Here is a 23,027-nt window from a genome sequence, read left to right on the forward strand (position 1 = left end):
AAGTTCATGTTTCTGCAAAGTCGCCTCATCCTCTTTAGCCGGAAGTTAGTGATTTGTTAGTTCCAATTCTCTTGCCAGAAAAGCTCAGGCTTGATCCGCATTAGCTACTGGTTAGGAATGCTGGAGAGAAAAAAAAGATACCAATTTTAGACAACTGATTGTCTGTGCTCGGATACCGTCTGTTTGTAAACAGAAATGTATGAGCCGAAACACAACTTGACCTGTACCGATACAAGGCCACGAGCATGAATATGGACAGTCACACGAGAAGCAGCACTGATATGCCAGCCTGGGTGAACCACAGCTCAGCCACTGCCCCCTCTACCCCCCCTCCCCCTCCCCCCCTTGATACTCGCAGGTGTAGGGGACGAGGGTGGGGGCAAAGGGGAGGAGAAGTAGTAAACGAGGATTTAGCAAAAGTCGCACGGAGGTCCAAAAACGCCATACAAGCCTTGGCTGACCAGTGCCGTCTCCCTCACCCATGCACAAGCCACGGGAGGGCAGGCAGCAGCGGCACCAGCCCACCCAGCCTCAGAAAGGATTTCCGAAAAGCGAGGAAGCTCCGAGAACATTGCAGGCCTCCGTGTGCCTACGTGTCCCGCCTCCCCTTTCTCTTGCTTTAAGTGCCCTCGCCCTGGACTGGCTAGGAGCGATGTAGGGCATGTAACCTCAGAGTAGGGGTTCTCTGCTACTTCTGATTAGCACCCTACAAACAAGGCAGCCGCTTACAATTGCATCCTACTGGGGAGTCCCAAAGAGGGAAGTACCAAAGAGGCAAGTACCCCTGAGGTTGCTGAACTGTAACTTTATTTCAGGATGGCTCATTTTAAAGCGACGACGCCTTCACAGGAGGGTGTCCGCCCGCGTCTTCTCTCGGAATCACTGGAGCCAACGCGTGTCTGTGTACACACCTGCACTTGGTATGCGCTTAGGCTCCGTGATGAGGTCAGTGATGTGCGAAGGACAAAGCAGATAGTTCCTTGTTCAGAAAAACCACCGAGAGCAACAGGCAAGGCCAGCAATTGGGAGACAATGGACATGTTTACAGGTGAGGTCACCGCGGAGGTCAGGTTACCTAGGTTATGAAATCCAAACGAACAAGCTAAGTAAGTTCTGGCACGGCAGCGAGGGCTCATTTCAGACCGGATGTGTGCATCCAAGCAGGAACCAGCAGTCCACTGGGCATGCAGTTCTCAGCAGCAGCTCAGTGATTGACAAAGACGAGTGTTCCCTGGACCAGTGGATCACAGGGAGGAAGGGTGTGCGGTTTCACCAAGACCCTGTGGTGCAAAGGCTGGAGAGGTCCTAGTGGTTATCACAAGGCAGCAGTGGCCAATGTTTCATAGGATGCGGCATGGGTACCAACAAGCGCCAGTGATGCACAGCTTCTAAGAAGGTATATCAAGAAGGGACTATGCGTGAGAGCTGTGCGGCTATCAATGACCAGGGTTCCTGAGGATGCAAAGTTCCAACAAGAGCCCAGTATACAACAATATGCACAGGCTCAAATAATGCTAATATTCTTCAGAACATACATGTGCTATGTACTTTTTGTAGCATACACGAGATCCAGCAGGGTCCCCTAGAAGAAATGAATTCATGACGAGTAATTGTTGTTCACACGCCCCTGCGAGTCTTACCTGCTCTGGTGCTTCCATGCTCCACCAGTCTCAGCAGACCCTTTTTCTTCAGGATGACACTACTGCCGATGAGTAAGCTGGACAAGATGGCCAGTCCCAGGCCAATGAAGAAGTCATAGTTCCTTGACAAACCATTAGCCCAAGTAGTGCCAATTGTCACATTCCCATAGATGGTGATGGGCCATTCATTTCCCCCAACAATTCGGCAGACCACTGGCCCGGATGGACAGGGCAGGGCAACCAGAGTACCTAAAATGTTGAGAAAATACCACAATGTCAAATAGAAGAACAGACCTAGAAAGAGAAGCACCGTACAACAAAACTTGGAACTTGTGCCACAAAAAAAGCTGTAATCTCAGACTGCATAAAAATATTGCATTTTGCTGGTCATTGTTTTAAGAGCAGGGTATAGTATTGTTCAAGCAACAGATCTGACGAGGGATAGCAGAAAGGTATCAAAGGCCATACAGAGAGCCGCTGTCCTCTTGCATTGTCTGGAAGCTGCACTCAATTCAAGCTTTGCTCCAAAAGTGTCTAAAACGGTTACAATGCCGAAAATCCTGCCTCTTCAACAGCACATATCCCTGAAGTATTCTTAGAGTGTACTGGATCTAGCAAGCCCTCAAAACACCTCTGCCCCACTGTACCAAAGCTGTGGTGGCACAATATAAATGTAAGAGCAAGGCCAAGACTGGGTTATGCCCCATTCCATTGGAAAATGGCCGAATAGTCCTGTCAGATCAACCCAAGGCCCTTTCTTCTTCTTAGCCAAACTCGGTGAATAAGAGTTTAGCGTTGCCACAAATCTTCTGTGTGCTTGTGGAAAATCATTTGGCCTTACCATAACCCATTACTCCAGCCCTTCAAAATTTGAACCAATAGAGAGAAATGGAACTTTGGGGCACGCAAATATGATCGGGGGAAGAGGAGAAATGGAGGCAGCAATTATCCAACTTCCACCATCCTACCCAAGTCGTCTTCTCAGCACCGAGAAGACATTACAGCAGAGAGCATCTTTCTCACTGCACTAACTTGCATCTCAGGTGGCACGGACTCCAGTCTACTATTGAAATAGTGTAGTTACTCTAGTTTGGAACTTTCAAAAAACAAAAAAACACAAACACACCTTTAACTGCATCTCAACTCTCGAAGATTACAATTGGACCTCACCATTTAGACCAAGTTGCCATTCGGAGCTACCATTTAGAAAGCTGGGAGCATGCACTTGCAGCCAGAACTACATTGTGCTTAATCTATAAAAAAGATATGTGCAGGGGCCAAACGTTTAGAACCCACTGCTAGTGCTGCTGAAATAGGATTCCAACTCCCTACATTTCCCGCCACCTTCTCTCCCTCTTACTGGTTATTTTCCATTCCTGTTATTTCCCTCGTCACTGTTTTTCTAATTTTCATTTATGGCTTTTATCTCACTTTTCTGCCTCTCTTGCGTGCTGTGTGGTAAAGCCCGATTATGAAAAATGTAATTCCAATGCCAACCACCTACACCCAGAGGCAGAAATTAAGCACTCAAACGGTCAATCCAGAGGCCTGTGGACTACTCATACCAAAAAACACACCCTTGGTTACAATGCAAGACAGGCACACACTGCTTCAAACGTATATTATTATTATTTATTTTTAGGAAAGCTGTAGTTAGATTTACCAAATCTGCTTCACCTCACTTCTGTTGGTGAAAAAATGCATTTAGATGGCCGAGGGGAAAAAAAGGCTCCCATCTCACTCATGAGGCTAAGAAGGAAATCACGCCTTGCAAATCAAGACACAAGGTGCCATCATCACTAGTGAAGTATTTGTCCCAAGGCAGTAATATGCAGATCCTCATGGATGCAGTTTGAGGCCGGGCGCATAAGGACTCTATGAACTCACTAAGTAAATCGAGTCATACTTGTTAACATTCAATACCCAAAGAAAAGAGGTAGCAGTATCAAGTTTCAAAACGACAAGAATGAGGTCACTGGAAATGACATTCCACAATCTCTGTCATGATGACATCACAGGAAATTACTTCACATGCCATTGGACCTGAATCAGAGAAAAGAGCCTGGTGGCTTCGGACCTAGCTGGAATCACGAGAAAGATATGTCAACAAATAAATGACTGACCTTTGCACGCTGTGATGCACTTTCAAATTATTTATATCTTTTCATCAGCAAACACCTGCAGAGGGCAGTGATGTAATCCACTGACTAACAGCAGGTGAGGCGTGCATTTCATACAGCTACACGACCAGAAGACTTTTTGGTAATATATTCCTGCAGAGCAAGCTGGGGTTAACATATTAACAGTTCCATCTGCAGCTTCCCCTAAAGCAGGAGGGGGGCTCCGAGGCATCCATGGCTCTAGTTTTCCTGAAAAAGCATTCTGGAAAGTTGCTGAAAATCAGTAGGACAGAAAAGTAGGTCTAGTGAGATAGACAAAGCCACTTCATGCACGACCCCAACTATAAGAACCATGGGCTACACCCAACGCAACAAGAATATAGTAGTATACACACACCACCACACACATTTAACCATTAAATGAACTGCGCCTACACAGGTGTAGTGCATGCAGTGCACAGCAACTGCACCCAGGGCCTGACCCTGCTATCTTCTGCTAGGGGCGTTGAATCAGACACAGTAGACTTGACAAGCTTCGGGGTCTGACCCGAGACCCAACGTTGATTAGCACAGACAAGGGTCCATTTACCCCTGGGCATCTGCCCCAGTGGACAGGACCCAGTCGGCTCTGGAAAGGAAGCGCTCGGGTAGAGGGACCCTCCACATGGTTAAAACACACAAAGCGGACATCAGAGGGAGCCAGAAAAGAGTTACCGCATTTCAGGAGTCCAACTGACGGCTTCCCTTGAATTTTTGTTTTGTGGTTAATGTTCTAAGAAAGTGCTGATAGAGATCAGGAACGCTGTGCTTTGGCACTAGCACACAAATTGCAACAGGCAAATACATGTGAGGACAAGCTGCTGAGGGAAGTTGTACTTCCTCCATGTAAAGCACCTTTTCTTTTGTCTTTGTAATTGCATTTATATAGCGCCTACTTCCCCGATGAGGAGTCAAAGCGCTTTTCAGACGAGTGGACTTGACATGGCCATATTCAGAACTGTGCTCCACTGTGGCCACAGGCCCCAAACCTGCTTGAATCTCCAACTGGTCACATGCGTTAGGAGAGTAATGCTAAAACCAAACCAACCAGGAGGCCTGCAACAGAGGGATTGGCTGTTGGGTACCGCCAGAGTTTCCAAGGACCTTTACGACCAGAGGGAGTCAGCAGCAGTCACATGCTTGAGGCGTGGATGACCACCTCTGCCACTTGCCACTTCTGGCCCTTGAAGGAGACGACAGCTTCCTCCTTCATCCGCAGCCCCCACTAGTGGCTCACAGCGCCCTCAGCACCAGAGTTACTATCATAGTGGTACAAAAGGGGGTGGTGATGGACGGAGCATCTGAACTAATCAAACACTCACACCCAGTCAGCAGATCTGGGTTTAATTCATCACCGTTCTTTAGCCCACTCTGCCACCCCAGTTGAGACATGGCCGTATGCAAATCAGTCTGACCCTGTGCCTCATGGGAGCAGTCCAGCCCGAACTGCCAAGCCATGCCTTCCCTGGACCGGAAACAAGCTTCCGAGGACCTGTTTCTGGCATTTCAGCCGTCTTCAGCCCAGCTTGCTTGAATCCAGTGGCAAAGTGAGCAAGGGACTCACGTCTGAGCATACCCTGCCAACTTATGGCGAACAAAGTGGTACAAAAGGTGGTGGTGATGGACGGAGCATCTGAACCAATCAAACACTCACACCCATCCATAAGAACACCATCAGAATCAAGACCAGCTCCGATGATAATCTTGCAACTGCCGAACATCTCCACTTTCAGATCCACACCGACCCTAGGACGACACTTAGAGGCACCCTTATCTACAGGCCTCCAAGTACCCGCAGGCAATTCAGCGACGACATCACCGACTTAGCCAGCCCACATGCCTTCGCCTCCGAGAACTACATTCTTTTAGGAGACTTCAACTACCACCTTGAAAACAAACACGACAGCAACACCACCAGCCTTCTGGACAACCTAGCCAATCTCGGACTCAAACAACTTGTTGACACCCCCACCCATTTAGCCAGACACACGCTCGACCCTATCTTCACCTCCAGCAAGCACATCTCCTTCGATCGCACCACATCTCTACACTGGACGGACCACAGCTGTGTTCACTTCACAACCTATTCCTCGAAGAAACTGGAACAAAATCACCTCCGACCAACTCGTCACATCACTCAACCAAAACCCTCCCACCCTCTCATCGGACCCAAACCAAGCGGCCACCAATCTCAAGCAATGGATCACCCACAGTGCTGACGAATTAGCACCCCTGAAAAAACACCAGATCAAATCAGCCAGCCAAAAGGCTCCCTGGTTCAATGATGACCTTAAAAAATCCAAGAAGCTATGCCGCACCCTGGAGAAAACATGGAGAAAAAACCCAACCACCGATAACATGTCCACCCTCAAGGCAGCCACCCGCAAACACCACCAACTGATTCGATCCACCAAGAAATCAGCATTCAAGGATCATCTCGACAACAACACTCACAACAGCAAGGAACTTTTCAACATCGTCAAAGAATTCACCAACCCCACCGCAGCATCTAACGACATAACTCCCTCCCAAGACCTCTGCGATGCGTTATCCTCCTTCTTCTACAACAAAATTGCCGACATCCACAACAGCTTCAAGAATACTCCCAGCGTTCAACCCTTCCCACCCCCCTCAGTTCCTACTCCGCCAACTAACAACCTTACCGCCTGGAACCCAATCACCACTGAAGACACCATCCGCCTAATGAACTCCATCCACTCTAGCTCACCAACTGACCCCTGCCCCCACCACATGTTCAACAAAGCGGACTCCATCATCGCACCCCACCTCCGTGATATCATCAACTGCTCGTTCAACTCTGCCACCTTTCCAGAAAGCTGGAAACACGCCGAACTCAGCGCCCTTCTGAAGAAACCGACAGCAGACCCCTCTGAACTTAAAAACTACCGACCCATATCCCTCCTCCCATTCCCGGCCAAAGTCATCGAGAAAGCCGTCAACAAGCAGCTCGCCGCCTTCCTTGAATCCAACAACTCCCTCGATCCATCTCAATCTGGGTTTCGAGCCAAACACAGTACCGAAACCGCCCTCATTGCAGCGACTGACGACATCCGAACACTACTGGACAACGGTGAAACAGTGGCCCTCATACTACTCGACCTCTCCGCCGCTTTCGACACAGTCTGCCACAGCACCCTTATACAATGCCTCAGCAACATCGGAATACAAGGAAAAGCCTTGGACTGGATCACCTCATTCCTCGCTGGGAGAACTCAAAGAGTCCGACTTCCCCCATTCAACTCTAAGGCCACTGAAGTCATCTGTGGTGTACCACAAGGATCCTCACTCAGTCCCACCCTCTTTAACGTCTACATGAGTCCACTCGCCTCCATAGCGCGTCAACACAACCTTAACATCATCTCTTACGCCGACGACACCCGGTTAATCCTTTCCCTAACCAAAGACCCTAACACCGCCAAAACCAATCTTCACGAAGGCATGAAGGAAGTAGCCGAATGGATGAATCATAGCCGCCTAAAACTCAACTCAGACAAAACGGAGGTGCTCATCCTAGGATCTTCCCCCTCTGCCTGGGACGACTCTTGGTGGCCCTCCGCTCTGGGCACAGCACCCACACCCGCAGACCATGCACGTAACCATGGCTTCATCCTAGACTCCTCTCTCTCGATGTCCAGACAAGTCAACGCGGTCTCATCCTCCTGCTTCAACGTACTTCGCATTCTTAAAAAGATCTTCAGTTGGATCCCCCTCGAGACAAGAAAGACTGTCACCCACGCACTGGTCACGAGTAGACTGGATTATGGTAACACTATAAGCCGGAATCACAGCAAAATTACAGAAAAAACTTAAACGAATCCAAAACGCATCAGCGAGACTTATATTAGACATCCCTCGCCAAGATCACATCACCGGACACCTAAAAGACCTTCACTGGCTTCCCGTCAACAAAAGAATTACATTCCGCCTTCTCACCCATGCACACAAGGCCCTCTACAATCTAGGACCCGAATGCCTCAACACTCGACTGTCCTTCCACAAACCCACCCGCCAACTAAGATCTTCCAATCAAGCCCTCGCCGCTGTCCCGCGCATCCGAAAATCAACCATGGGTGGCAGATCCTTCTCCTTCCTTGCTTCCAAGACCTGGAACTCGCTCCCCACTCACCTCCGCCTTACTCAGAACCACTTCTCCTTCAGAAAAGAACTTAAAACCTGGCTATTCGACAGATAATGAACCCCTTACCCAAGCGCCTTGAGACCCTCTGGGTGAGCAGTGCGCTATACAAATACCAGAACTTGAACTTGAACCCAGTCAACAGATCTAGGAAAGACATGGCTTGGCAGTTCGGGCTGGACTGTTCCCATGAGGCACAGGGTCAAGGCTGATTTGCATATGGCCATGTCTGAACTGGGGTGATGTGGAGTGCATAAAAACAATGGATTTAGGCCCAGATCTCGGTACTGGGGTGAATGTATGACATTGTTCTGCATTCTGTCCATCAACTGTGGTTTTTGCAGAGTTACTATCATGACACTGGAACAAAGCTAGACATATCCTGTTGGCCACAACAGGAGCAAACAGTGCACGGATGCTGGGCATTAACCTTCTGTACTGCCCTCAGTCTACATGCGTGGCCTTTGGGCACAGCACATTAGCCCAGTTACACAACTGGAAAGGATCAGATTGTCCCCATAGGCTCTTACATTCCAACTTTTCTTCAATTTTGACAGGGTCCATCATTTTTTTTGTTTGAATTTTCGACTTCATTCACAAGAAGAAAAAGAACAAGCATTTACAATGCAATGGTCTCGGCATTGTTAAAGTTAGAGCTATTGGTATTGCTCATGACATTTTTTATTTATGTTATTGTTTTTAAAACATACAAATAAATGGCATTGTCATTTACAATGCCAATAGCTTAATCTCTCGCAAATGCGAGACCTATTGCATTTGCACCCATAAACAGAGCCACACACAAAGCCACACACACACAGAGCCACCCACAGTCATTCACATAGAGCCACACACACACACAGAGCCACCCTCACACAGACAGAGCCACCCTCACACAGACAGAGCCACCCTCACACAGACAGAGCCACCCTCACACACACAGCCACACAGAGGCAAGAAAAAAAACGAACAGCAGCAGGGAACAGAGGCAAGAAATAACAAGGGCAGCTCCCCCCAGATACAGAAACTTATTCCCAGGTGCTTTGAGAGTTTGCAACCGCCTGCCCCACCTACAGGCCAAATTGACCTAAAAAAACAGGCAGACTCATCCCAAGGAGGATGGAAGCAAAAGAAACTAGGAGTGAGGGATGCAGAATGAAGACCAAGGAGTGAGGGATGCGGAATGAGGAACTAGGAGTGAGGGATGCGGAATGAGGAACTAGGAGTGAGGGATGCGGAATGAGGAACTAGGAGTGAGGGATGCGGAATGAGGAACTAGGAGTGAGGGATGCGGAATGAGGACCTAAGAGTGAGGGATGCGGAATGAGGACCTAGGAGTGAGGGATGCGGAATGAGGACCTAAGAGTGAGGGATGCGGAATGAGGACCTAAGAGTGAGGGATGCGGAATGAGGACCTAGGAGTGAGGGATGCGGAATGAGGACCCAAGAGTGAGGGATGCGGAATGAGGACCCAAGAGTGAGGGATGCGGAATGAGGACCCAAGAGTGAGGGATGCGGAATGAGGACCTAAGAGTGAGGGATGCGGAATGAGGAACTAAGAGGGAGGGATGCGGAATGAGGAACTAAGAGTGAGGGATGCGGAATGAGGACCAAATAATGAGGGAAGTGGAATGAAGACCAAGGAATGAGGGATGCGGAATGAGGAACTAGGAGTGAGGGATGTGGAATGAAGACCAAGGAGTGAGGGATGCGGAATGAGGAACTAGGAGTGAGGGATGCGGAATGAGGAACTAGGAGTGAAGGATGCGGAATGAGGACCAAAGAATGAGGGAAGTGGAATGAAGAACCAGAAGTGAGGGATGCGGAATGAGGAACTAGGAGTGAGGGATGTTGAATGAAGATCAAGGAGTGAGGGATGCGGAATGAGGAACTAGGAGTGAGGGATGCAGAATGAGGACCTAAGAGTGAGGGATGCGGAATGAGGACCTAAGAGTGAGGGATGCGGAATGAGGACCTAAGAGTGAGGGATGCGGAATGAGGACCTAAGAGTGAGGGATGCGGAATGAGGAACTAGGAGTGAGGGATGCAGAATGAGGACCAAATAATGAGGGAAGTGGAATGAAGACCAAGGAATGAGGGATGCGGAATGAGGAACTAGGAGTGAGGGATGTGGAATGAAGACCAAGGAGTGAGGGATGCGGAATGAGGGACTAGGAGTGAGGGATGCGGAATGAGGAACTAGGAGTGAAGGATGCGGAATGAGGACCAAAGAATGAGGGAAGTGGAATGAAGAACCAGAAGTGAGGGATGCGGAATGAGGAACTAGGAGTGAGGGATGTTGAATGAAGATCAAGGAGTGAGGGATGCGGAATGAGGAACTAGGAGTGAGGGATGCGGAATGAGGAACTAGGAGTGAGGGATGCGGAATGAGGAACTAGGAGTGAGGGATGCGGAATGAGGACCAAAGAATGAGGGAAGTGGAATGAAGAACCAGAAGTGAGGGATGCGGAATGAAGAACTAGGAGGGAGGGATGTGGAATGAAGACCAAGGAATGAGGGATGCGGAATGAGGAACTAGGAGTGAGGGATGCGGATTGAGGAACCAGAAGTGAGGGATTCGGAATGAGGACCAAAGAATGATGGATGTGGAATGAGGAACTAGGAGTGAGGGATGCGGATTGAGGAACCAGAAGTGAGGGATTCGGAATGAGGACCAAAGAATGATGGATGTGGAATGAGGAACTAGGAGTGAGGGATGCGGATTGAAGAACCAGAAGTGAGGGATGCGGAATGAGGAACTAGGAGTGAGGGATGCGGAATGAGGACCAAGGAATGGGAGATGCAGAATGAGGAACTAGGAGTGAGGGATGCAGAATGAAGAAATGCTGGCATTGATGCTGTGCCTACATGGGCTCTTCTGGCATGACATGAAGCGGGGGACAGACAGAGGACCCGCTGAATCTCAGTGACCTTTGCATGCACAAGGTGTAATTTCCGCCTTGTGTGTCACTCCCCCTTTTGTAAACATTTGCCCTGGAGGGAGTGCCTCGAGTTTAAATCTGATGGAAGACACTACTCTCTGCCCTTGGTGACGTGGCATATTTCTTTAGTGTTGCGCTAACACCGCATTTAAAAATAAAATTAGTAAGTACAACGCTGCACAATTCTCTCCCGATTGCTCGGCGCAGCACCCAGTATTTTCATGCAGCGCTACGTTGCATGGTATTTTTAATAACTGTGGGACTTTTTCAGGGTGTGGAGACAAGGAAATGGCTGAATTGAGCTGAAAAAGCAGAACTTAATAAAACGGAATAAAATTGTGATGAATCGCGTCTCCTCAATGTCTTTGACTTATTTACTGCCAGTAGAGCGGGATTACTTGGGCCTTATTTGGAGAGATGTGTGATGTGACGTGTAATCGGATTACCGTATATATTACCGTATATACACACACCGAGCACGCATCTGGAGCCCTTTGCAGGCCTCTGGTATCCACTGCTTCCTGCTCGGCAATTGCCCTAAGAAATAACACTCAATTTAATGGAAGAGAATTAACTCACCTTAAAAGAGGAAAGGCTAAATTAGTTTTGTGAAAATTCAATTTGTTATCCACAGATAAAAGTAGATGTCAGCAGCAAACGTTCATTTTAACATAAAATGTGAACGGATTTGCTGGAAGGTAAATTCTAAACATAATTTTGCTGCGTTCTTTTTTATCGTACATCGCAACAAAATAAGGTTATTGAAGCATCTTTTTATAGACAGTTTTTTTTTTTTTGCAAAGAAAATGCAGGGCACAACTCTTAGTCCTATGACCTATGCTATCCGTTAATTGTATCATATATGCAACGTTTTGGTGGGTCGCTAGGAGAGAAACTTGTAATCTTTTCCTCAAAACCACTATAAAAAAAAAAAAAATCAAAACATGTCGAATTAGCCAGGCACAGTTATCGGTGAATTGAGTGATTTGGCAAAATCTGCAGTAAAATAACCCTTATGACAGTGACATCACTTTGTAAAGAGTAAATTTGAAGAATGCTTTAAAAAAAAAATAATATGTAGAGCGAACTCAGTCCAAGGGCATTGGAGCGTTTTTGCATGAGCACCAATTATTTTGCTTGTAGATTAGGTGAGTTGCCCAGAATCACAGGCGGTTGAGTCGACGCCGAGACTCGAAGCTCCCAAGTCTGCAGCTGTGGCTATAAGACATTCCCTATGTCTAGGGAGACTCCTGGTGCGAGACTTGGGGAGGCTGGCGTCTTTGAGGGAAACAATGGGCTCTCTGGGGTGATCGGGGAAACCATGCGATGTAGGGGTTGTTTATTACCAGGGCTGCCTAGTCTTGATTCCCCCTCAGGCCTCTTTCTTCCATATCCTAGCTTTTCTCTTTTCATCTGACCATTGCCGGTTCTTTTCCATTCGCATTCTCCCTCTGTATTTGCCTCACCAACATTCAAAGGATAGACTGCTCAGCAGGCCCCGCTGGGTGTCAAGCCATTGCACTGTGCTGAATACAGGTGTCTGCGGCACATGCATTCGCCCACTGAGCAGTCCTACCCAGGCACAGCTTTGTAACCGCTAAACCTTGAGGTGATTGTCTGTGCGGGGGCAGAGGGGGGCGTTCGTGAAACGGCATCTGAGGTTCATTTGCATAATGTTTGCGTCCTAACTTCAGATTACAGCGTTAGCCATTTATTTCCAGACGGTGGTGGGTCGCTAAGAGAAATTGTAATCCAATGAGTTTTTTCCTCAAAACCATGATTTAAACTAGAAGAAAGCTCTTGAACCTGAACAGCCCAAGTAGAATATGCCACAATCGCACACCTTCACTGTTAACAAAAAAACGCATGCAGCACCCTGGATTATATAAGTCTTTTCTGACTTCAGACTCGAGTGCAAGGGAAGGCAGGGAAGGCCTTATTTTATGCGGCAGCGTTAACTAAACAAGCGCTGGCAAAGTTCCTTGCCGAAAACGTGCAGGCGAGGTGCGACACGGCAGGACGGAAGGAAGAGAGGGGAGGGGGAGGAGAAATGCGACACGGCGGGAGGGGGCGGGCAGGGGAGGGAGCTGTAGCATGTCTGTTTTTGCATTTTTATATAGCTCGAAATCAACCTTAGGATATCAGTGCTTTACATGAGCAATAGTTGCATTACAGATGGACACATTCATTGTTAGGCACGGGGAGAGTGTGATTTGCCCGGAATCACAGTATGTTTGAGCCTCCGGACAGACTCAAGGCTGGGTCCCTGGCTCAAAGTGCACCACTCTAGCCGTTAAACCACATCCTTTCCCTTCTCCCATTCACGAAGAGTGGCAACGAGGTTTCGGCATCTGTTCTGCCCATTGTAAATAAAAATGAAACGTGAATGCCGTGTGTGTGAAAAAGAAAAAAAATGCTGTCACGCAGCATGTTTGTTTAGGAGATTAGACAAAGTAATTTCGGTTCTGCTTGTTATCACAAGAACTGCCATACGCCATTCAGCTACAAGCAATGCGCTCGCGTGTTTATGGGTAATTCCTTCCACCTGAAAAGGAGCGTTTTTCAAAGCACAGCAAGGGGGTGTTCGCCATGACCCCTCATCAGTATGAACGCTGTACTCTTCAATACGTTTTATTTGGTAGCTGAAACCATGCACCTTATTGCTGCTCTACTATAAACAAAAATCACACTTTGATACTAATATACACCTGGGGTATACTTAGACGTGGTCTATTGTGTAAAACTAAACAAGCTCACACACAGAGCGTCCCGTATGCCACCCATAACCGTCAAAGTACCTTTTTTACACACACAAGCAAAACATGTTTTCAAACATGGAAATAAATATAAGTAAACTCAACCACGACTATAAAAGACTTCTAGACAGACAACCTGTTGGCCTTCAGTAAGCCAGATGACTCACTGAGTTGACCCGACATCCGAGTGTGACCTCTACCAATTCTGAATATTCGTAGGGAAGGCTCAGCCTTTCATCCTTTAGAGGGTGATAAACTGGTTGCTATTGAGCTGGTAATAGGAACATCGGGTTATAAGGCTGCAATTGGTGTGATGCAGAAATGTACTTCTAATAACTTGTCCCACCCGTAGAGTTTTATTCACAGTAAATTACACCTCGTTCACTCCTGAAGCAGAGAGAGGCTTAAAGCTTCTGCAATCAGTAAACAATGGAGTGATTTTCACATATCAAGGCCTCTGCTGTGAAGGGCGTCGGGAATTGTAGTCCTTCTTTTGCTAGTTATCGCACGCAGAAACTGATGGGAAATACAAGTTCCGGGTGCCCTGGGACATTGCCTAGGAGACGTGGGTGCAGGCTTCCTGTGGAGCCTGGGGGGGAGAGAAGATGAACATTTGAAGCAACTGGACAGGGGAGGAGAGTTCAGGCAAGGCGGAGGAGGTGAGCCCGGGAGACGACTCATGAAGGTACCAGATAATCTTTTTGGAGGGAGGTGGACATTTAAGGGCCGTATCACGGAGGCGGAGCGTTACCGAAGGGTGTGAAGGGAGGGTGGTGTTATTAGGTAGGGTCTCTATAGGGGCGTGGAGGTGCTGAAGTAGTGGAATGTTAACAAGTCGGATGGGGGTGGGGGAGAAGGGTAGTGAGCGAGTGGGAGGGAAGCGCTGGTGAAGCGTCGTGCTTCAAGAGCCTGGTGAGAGGTGCGACACGACGGAAGGAAGAGGGGGGAGGAGAAATGCGACACGGCGGGAGGGGGCGGAGGGGTAAACAAAGACGGACGTGCACGCGCCCGTGAGTTTTAAGGTCAATGCGCATGCGCATAAGCTTAATGCGCATGCGCATTGACCTTAAAACTCACGGGCACTGCAAGGAATCGCCACGATTCCTTGCAGTGCAGATAAAGTGTGGATAACTCGCAATAGTCTCGCTTTGCTCGATGCGCATGCGCATCGGCAACAGGCGAGACCTAAAAAAATCAGGTTTTGGGAAAACTGATTTTAAAGAATGTATTACATACATTATATAATGTATTTAACACATAAAACACGTCGAATTAGCCAGGTACCCTGTTATCAGTGAATTGAGTGATTTCGCAAAATGTTCAGTAAAATAACCCTTAATACAGTGACATCATTTTGGGACGAGTACATTTGAAGATTTTTTTTGTTGTTGTTGCATTTTTATGTAGAGCGAACTCAGTCCAAGGGCTTTGGAGCGTTTTAGATGAGCACCAATTGTTCTGCTTCTATGCAAAAGGAGATTAGGTGAGTTTCCCAGAATCACAGGATCTTGAGTCGAGGCCGAGACTCGAAGCTCCCAAGTCTGTAGCTGTGGCTATAAGACATTCCCTATTTTTAGGGAGACGCCTGGTGCGAGACTTGGGGAGGCTGGAGGTTTTCTGAGGGAGACAGGGGGCTCTCTGGTGAGATCGGGGCTCCCTGCGAGACATCTCGGGCGGGGGAAGCCACTCTACCTGAGCCAGGGGTGCGTTTTTATCACGGCACAAGTCGTAAAACAAGCTGCCTTCCACCGCATCCTAGATTAAGAACGGCGAGGTGAGGGGGGGGGGTATGGGGGAGTGCAGACAGCGGTGACGCCAGCCCCCCCATTTCGCAAAATGTGCAGTAAAATAACCCTTATTACAGTGACATAATTTTGTGACGAGTACATTTGAAGAATTTATTTGATTTTTTTTTGCATTTTTATGTAGAGCGAACTCAGTCCAAGGGCATTGGAGCGTTTTGGATGAGCACCAATTGTTTTGCTTCTATGCACGAGATTAGGTGAGTTGCCCAGAATCACAGGATCTCTTAGTCGACGCCAAGACTCAAAGCTCCCAAGTCTGCAGCTGTGGCTATAAGACATTCCCTATTTTTAGGGAGACGCCCGGTGCGAGACTTGGGGAGGCTGGAGGTTTTCTGAGGGAGACAGGGGGCTCTCTGGGGAGATCGGGGCTTCCTGCAAGACATCTCGAGGTGGGGGGAAGCCACTCTACCTGAGCCAGGGGTGTATTTTTATCACGGCACAAGTCATAAAACAAGCTGCCTGCCACCGCATCCTAGATTAAGAACTGCGAGGAGGGGGGGGGGTCCGAGGGGGGAGTGCAGACAGCGGTGATGCCAGCCCCCCCTCACCAAATGACGGGCGTTTCTCCGAGCCATTTGTGAATGACCTCGGAGAAACATTGTGGTGTGGGGCGCTCCTCTCTTGCTTTACGATCTCGAAAGGCAAGAGAGGAGCGCTCCATACCACCAGGTTTCTCCGAGGTCATTCACAAATGGCTTGGAGAAACCCCCATAATTTTCTGGATTGAAGGGCGTGTTTAGGTCAGACAGGGACCTCGGCTAGAGGGAGGGTGTAACGCCCATCACTAGAAAAGGGGCAGGGCTTAAAAAAAAAAAAAAAGAGAAAAACGCCCCCGAATCGTGTCAAGGCAGGGCCTGAACTGAGTGACGCTCCTCTCGTCCAATGGCTGGCCAGCATTTACGAGGCCAGCCAATGGAGAAGAGGGGCGTGTTCAAGCCCCCATACTACACAACATAAAATTTCGGCTCCGCCCACTGCTTACGCAGTGCGACGGTAGCCTCAACCTAAAAACATTCTCCCCAATGCAACCTGAAGTAAAACCATTAACTCCTCGCTATCGGTCACTCCTGTAGCCTCCAAAATGCCCAAAACGTATGCCCTCACCTGATACCAAAGTGTAATCAGTCTCCAACTTCTAATTCCATTCATTCGTCGAATTAAAGAATACATAGCCATTTTGCAAAACTAAGTTCTGCATTTCTAAATTCACCTCAAGATCACCTCGAAAAGGCGTCTTACAAAAGTTTAAATATTCGGTCAAGTCACAAAATAAAATGAAAACGAATGTCAAATTGATCTCTGGGGTATATCACTCTGCGCACAAGATGAACAGGCCACAGCCAACTAGTGGGGGCACAGAATGCTTTGACATCACTGCATACATTTCCCTTCATCACCATCCAATCCTGAGCGCCAGCAAAAATATATAAGACACAGGCCAATCTAAATCCATGGCTGTCAAGTTCTAATCACCAGGTTTAGAGCTTCCCTTGCCCTCACCCGAGATGCACCCAGAGAAGGTTTCCTGACCCACAATCATTAGGTTATATGAGAGTTGAACGTTCCTTCCTCACCTTTCCCAAAATGCGCCTCCAGTTGCTCTGCTGTAAAGAACACCAGAGTTATCTAGGTCCCATCACAAAGTAATGAAGGTAGACACATTTCCTCTGTCCACCATTTCGTCCCCTAAGGTAGGCATGGTTAACAAACACTGAAATGGCCCTGTGGGAATAGTCTATGCAGACATAGAAAGGCATGTTCTTTACTCTAGTGCCAGTCAGACTATTTACGCAAAGTGAAATTACCCTCCCCCGCCCTTCCAAAAAAATACAGAGGACATTGACTATTACAAACCAAGTTCTAGAATATTTGGAAAAAGTTTAGCACTGCACAAATGTTGTAAATTAGTATCTAAATGGTGCAATTTCGTTACACATTCCAATTACGGATCCTGCCTTGAGAGTGCTGCTGAAAGCAAAAAACTTAAACACCCGAGATATGTGCCAGGCCAGAAAATTGCAGCAACAACAAATGGACAGAATGCTGAATGAATCAAACATTCGCCCCAGTCAAGAGATCGGAGTTAAACCCACTGTTCTTTTGCTCACTATGTCACCCCAGTTTGGACCCAGATATATGCAAATCAGTCTTGACTCTGCTTCACATGGGAACAGTCCAGCCTGAACTGCCAAGCTGGTTTCTCCCTATGCAGGAAACAAGCATCCTGGGACCGGTTTTAGGGTAACACCCCTCATCAAGTAGGCTAGCTTGAATCAAGTGGCACAGCAAGCAAGGGACCCACTTCTGGGCATACCCATCCCACTTTCAGTATGCCTGAACTCAGAATATACAAATGTACCTTTTAGTAAAGATGATTTTTATATTGTGTGTTTGGAAATACAATTTTTTTTAAGTGGGTATTTTCGTGCTTAGCAATCCTGTGTGCCTCTGCTCGTTTGTGGATGGACTGTCTGGCTTTGGAGTGACAGGCGCTGGGGATGTGCATTCACTGTAGACTTAGACAGCCACTGGGAGGGTTGAGGTGTGTCCTGTCTTTCCTGGATGATTCAGGGCTGGGCTGAAGAGACCTGGGATGCATTTAGAGTGGGGGGTGGAGGGGGAGGAGATTTCCCTTCACCTGAATAGGCCTGGTCTGCCTTACACAATGCGGTCTCCACCTCCTGCCAGGAATCTAGACCAGAGAGGGTACAACTGGTTTGGACTGAACACAGAGTCTTTCTGCCAAGAGAGAAAGAAATGCTGTATAAATATTGGGGCCTAGAACTTTAAAATACTTCTGGACTCAAGAAGAACCTCTGCCAAGGAGAAGAGCTGGGAAAGCTGGAGAAGTACTGCCCTTTTGCTGTGTGCTGCCTCTGGTTGGCCTGCAGTAGCCATTTCTGCAAAGGAGAGGACAAAGACTTTGCTGTGTATCCTGCTTGAAAAAGATCTCCAAGGGCGTGAAGTAGAGCTTGCCTCCTGTTCTGAATTCTCAGGAACACAAAGACTTAATTTCCTCTGCCCTCCTGCACCTGGAACTGCTTTTTCAGCTGCCACAGAGGGAAATTGCAACACAGACATCAATGAGCAATGCCACGACCTGCAACGAAGCTGTGGGCACCGCCTGTGAAGTGCAAGACACACCGCCCTGACTTGCACCGTAAACCAGACGCTGCACCGTATTGACTCAGACGCCACCACAGAGGCCGCTGTCTACACTGGAGCAGAGGACACAGCTCGTGAAACCCATGCAGCCCCACCCCGACTCGCACTGCAGTCCCCGTCCACACCGGTGCTTAATCATCACGGAGCCGATACTGGACATGGGTGACTTCCTGAATGCATGGACTCCGCACTGTCGTAAGGAATCGACGCCTCACCGCCACCTCCCCGGCAACAGTGAGGCACCGACACCTCACCTCCCCGAAAACAGTAAGATAAAGATGTCTCACCACCCTTGCATCGCAGTAAGGAACCTACGCATCACCTCCCCTTGGGTCGGAAGGAACCGACACCACCCTGCGCCAACAAAGCACCACTTGCCAATACAGTGCACCATCTTTACTTTCATCGTTTGCCAAGGTACTGTTCTTTGGGGTTTGTGTGACTGTGCACCTCGCCGCCTGCACCGCACTTTCGAGTTTTTATTGGTCAGAACGTCATAATTGCTCCAGGTGGAGTTGTGTTGCTACAAGCTTTACTTGTGTGAAAAAACTATTTTTGAGGATATCTTGGTATATGTATTGTGGATTTGTGTTGTTTGTCTTGTTTGGTTTTGATAAAGATTACTTTTTTTTCTAAACTGGTATGGTGTCCATTTGTAGTGTTTTCACTATATTACTGCATGTGTGCACAAATGCTTTGCACACAGCCTCCGAGATAAGCCTGTCTGCTCACGCAAAGCTACCAAGGGGGTGAGCAGGGGTTGTCCAAGGGTATGCTCACGCAAAGCTACCAAGGGGGTGAGCAGGGGTTGTCCAAGGGTATAACTCCCTTACCCTGAATAGAAGCAAGGTTGCAAACCATTACCAACTAGAGACAACCCTATTTAACAATCACGAGCAGCATGCACAAGTAACAAGCTGTATAAGAAAGTAATTCATGTAAGAAAGAAGTCATAGGCCACAAGGTTTGCAAGCAACACAGTTAAATACCTGACACCCCCTTTCATGCATTAACACAGACCACTCATTCAGCCAACTCCGTGGATGAGCCTATATTTACATCCAAAAGCTTTTAACCAGAGGGTCAGTATACTGCAAGGGTTAGCACCACACTACTGAACGCCTTTCATTCAAGCATATAGAGGAACCTCAAATAGTAGAGCGGATAGGAAAGAGTCACACCTCATGTCTTGAGACTGCCTGAAAATGGAGTAAAATGTTCAGACTACTCAAAACCTGGTCTGTTACTGCCTCTACCATCCTAGTGATCTTGGATTACAATCAGTTTTAGACCAAACGACATGGTCCCACCTAAGAGGCAAGATGGCTGCCGTTGAAACTTAGATAAAGCAAACTTCAATATGAAAGTGTTTTCAAAGTACCAAGAGAACAAGGAAGCATACTTTGAGAGGACATTCCCCATACGTATCGCAGAAGATGTGGACAAATATTAGAACTGCAAGCAGAGACGTTTTAAGGCAGTGGCAAAGTGGCCAATTGCCCAAGGCCCTCACTTTCCAAGGGCCTCCCTGGGAAACTGAACTCTGTCTATTGGACTATCCGTGTATACTGTTCTCTCTCCAAACCCGTGTCTCTGACATGGTCTCTTCACTGCATTGTATTGTATCTTTGCATTTTCTGGTGTCACAGGAAAGACATATTCCAACTCGTAACCTTTAACTTATAATTTAGTACAGTTTAGCTTCAGGGACTGAGATAACAAGAAACGTGTAATAAAGTACAAATGTATACTTACAGGAGCACTCACAATGCGTCTTCCCTGGGGCCCCAAAGATCCTTAAAACGACACCAACTGCAAGGCTGAAAGTGCCAGCTAAATGCATCTGACCGCGTCCCAGCCATTTCTATTTTGATGTTCTCATTTTATTTGGTTTGACCATCACCAAGGACCGCAGAAGGAGTTGAACTGAACTTGGCTTATGTCCACCTTTCCAACAAGAGTACTCATTTAGTTACCTGCAAGGGAAGGCACCTAGTCTTGGGGATCTTCCTAGTTTTGGGAAGGCGGAGCAGCTTGGTCTGCTATGTCCAAGGTCCAGGACCTACTGACCATCCTTTGCAGATTTAGTAACCAGACAATGCTTAGTTTGAAAATAAACAAGTGCAATAGCCTATGGTATTGCTCCGGAGGCCACTGCATGTTACACTACTGGCGAACATGCCATCACTGCCCTATGCCAGTATAAACACTCCCTCCCAAATATCACACTGCTATCAATTTGACAGTTTGGACAATTCCAGGCCACGCTTAGCAGTAAATAATGGCCTGGGCGCTCGTAAGTGCTGGAGTTAACAATTAAGTGTTGGTGTACTACTGGTACAAATTAAGGAATGATATTCCGTTAAAGGTGGGGGATTGCATGAAATCAACTCCAAGTGCTCTCTGATTGTAGGGTACAAGCACATGTGTGTCAAATGTGTTGTCCGAAAGGCAGCTAACACCAGTCACATGTTCCAATGGTTATAAAAAATAAAATGAACTTGGGTGGCAGATTTTAGCTCATGGTTTGATGCCACAAGAGTCAAGATTTTAGTTCAGTCACAAACAACTATTCAAATTCTAAATAAGATGAGGGGTCTATATCCACTGTAACCCAGGCTACCAGGTGTGGTAGTCTCCCAAAATATCACAAAGAAAATGTTGATATGCTATAATATTGTAGCATAAATATGGAGTATCTAAAGGTTTACTATTTTTAACTACAAATAGGGACCCTGATATATTGCCTACTGTTTACCGCCAGTAGGTAGTTATTCTTAGGACCTAGTTTCCATATGAAAGCTTTTTTTTTTTTAACACACCAATACCTTTGGCGGCAGCTGATGAATTTTCACTAAAGTTTCCCCCCCAAAAACATGCCCCGGTGATTCTTGATGTACATGGACATTTTTAGAATGAATTGTCAAGCGGGGGCAGAGAAAAAAAAAAGGGGGGGGGGATTAAAAAAAAAAAAGTGTTTTTCCAATGTTAATTTCCACCGAAATTTTTTAGACACTACTGCAGCCCGAACCGCTGGAAGGAGTTACACACAGTTTGCCAAAAAGGTAGCTCTTGGCCCAGAAACAACCCTATTTGTTGTTATTTGGTGTACATTTTTTCAGCAGTTTGAGAAATTAAAAAACAAAAACACAAAAAAACACGTATTTATAGGCATGCAGATCCTACGAGTCCCATGCTGAAATGATTAGCTGCCTGCACTTCAACCAGGAAGTGTTGATCGCCACCTTGGCTTTTAAGAAAAGCCAAGATAGCTTTTCTAAACAAAAACAAAAAAAAGCACAAATACAAGAAGGGGGCAAAAGAGCATTTTTGCAAAAACAATTTCAGCGGGAGTCACGCTGGATCTGCGGCTTCTGCCCAAAAAAAATAAAAGCACATGCTCCTGTCCTTCTCCACAAATTAGCCCCTGGGCGGGTTATGTGCCTGGAGCATGCGAGTGCATAAAAAATGTAAAGGAGTGGGGGGGGGGGGCGCACAGGGCCCTCCTCCTAAGGATGATTGAGCCCCAGGGTCCACCACAAAGGAAAGATTAATGGGGGGGAAACAATGACCCCCATGGTTTCCAGAGGACCACCACCTCCCCGGGGCGGAATAAAACCCACAAGTAAATCCCCCACAGCGGTATTAGTGAGACGTTAGAGGCCACACACCCTTTCTCAAACACTCTGCAAAGGGAACTCCTGGTGCACTACTGGTTGGGGTATGAAGTTAGGGGTGAGTGCACCGGTAAACTCTGCTCTGCCGGTAGTCAGTGAACTTTTTGCTGAACTCTGTGTTCCAAGCAGAGTGTGAAGCGGCAAAACTCTGCTGGTAGAGCCAAGATTACCGCACACCCCTATCTGAACCTCACATGCCCACTTGGAACCCCACTCATACTCTCTCATACCCAATGACAAACCTACCCAGACACTCAAACCCACTGAGACACCCATGCACTCCCTCACACTTCGTGTCAAAGGTTAGTGGTTACAATTGGTTTTTTTTATTTCCTATCACAAATTCACTTAAAAATCAAAAAGGTTACAGGGATGTTGTAGTTAGGCTCAGATTTCACGCTTATAAAACCAGTGAAATTCAGCAGGTATAGTTAGCCAACCTAACTACTAATCACACCCCGCAATGCAATGCTTAGGAGCTCACATATTACATCACTCATGACATGGTCAGTGGCATTACTGATTACATCATCCACAGGATCACTCACACCCCCATACAACCTCTCAGACACCCACTCACACACCCATACAAATGCTTACACAACCACTCACTTATCCAGAGAGCCACTCACTCAGAGTCTGATCATACAACCAGTCACTCACTCATACAGCAATGCACTAACCCATACAGATACGGACACACTCCGTTAATAACCTATACAGCCAC

General features: G+C 47.4%; 1 protein-coding gene across 1 annotated transcript in view; it reads right to left on the reverse strand.

Moving 5' to 3' along the window:
• The window catches only part of NIPAL4 (NIPA like domain containing 4), an 84,890-nt gene that overhangs the window by 17,442 nt on the left and 44,421 nt on the right, over positions 1-23,027 (reverse strand). The window contains exon 2 of the mRNA XM_086931225.1: positions 1,641-1,889. Within this exon, the coding sequence (XP_086787351.1) occupies positions 1,641-1,889 (249 nt within the window). The remainder of the gene's footprint in view (positions 1-1,640; positions 1,890-23,027) is intronic.

This window comes from Lissotriton vulgaris, chromosome 7 (assembly GCF_964263255.1).
Source record: "Lissotriton vulgaris chromosome 7, aLisVul1.2, whole genome shotgun sequence".
NCBI lineage: Eukaryota > Metazoa > Chordata > Amphibia > Caudata > Salamandridae > Lissotriton > Lissotriton vulgaris.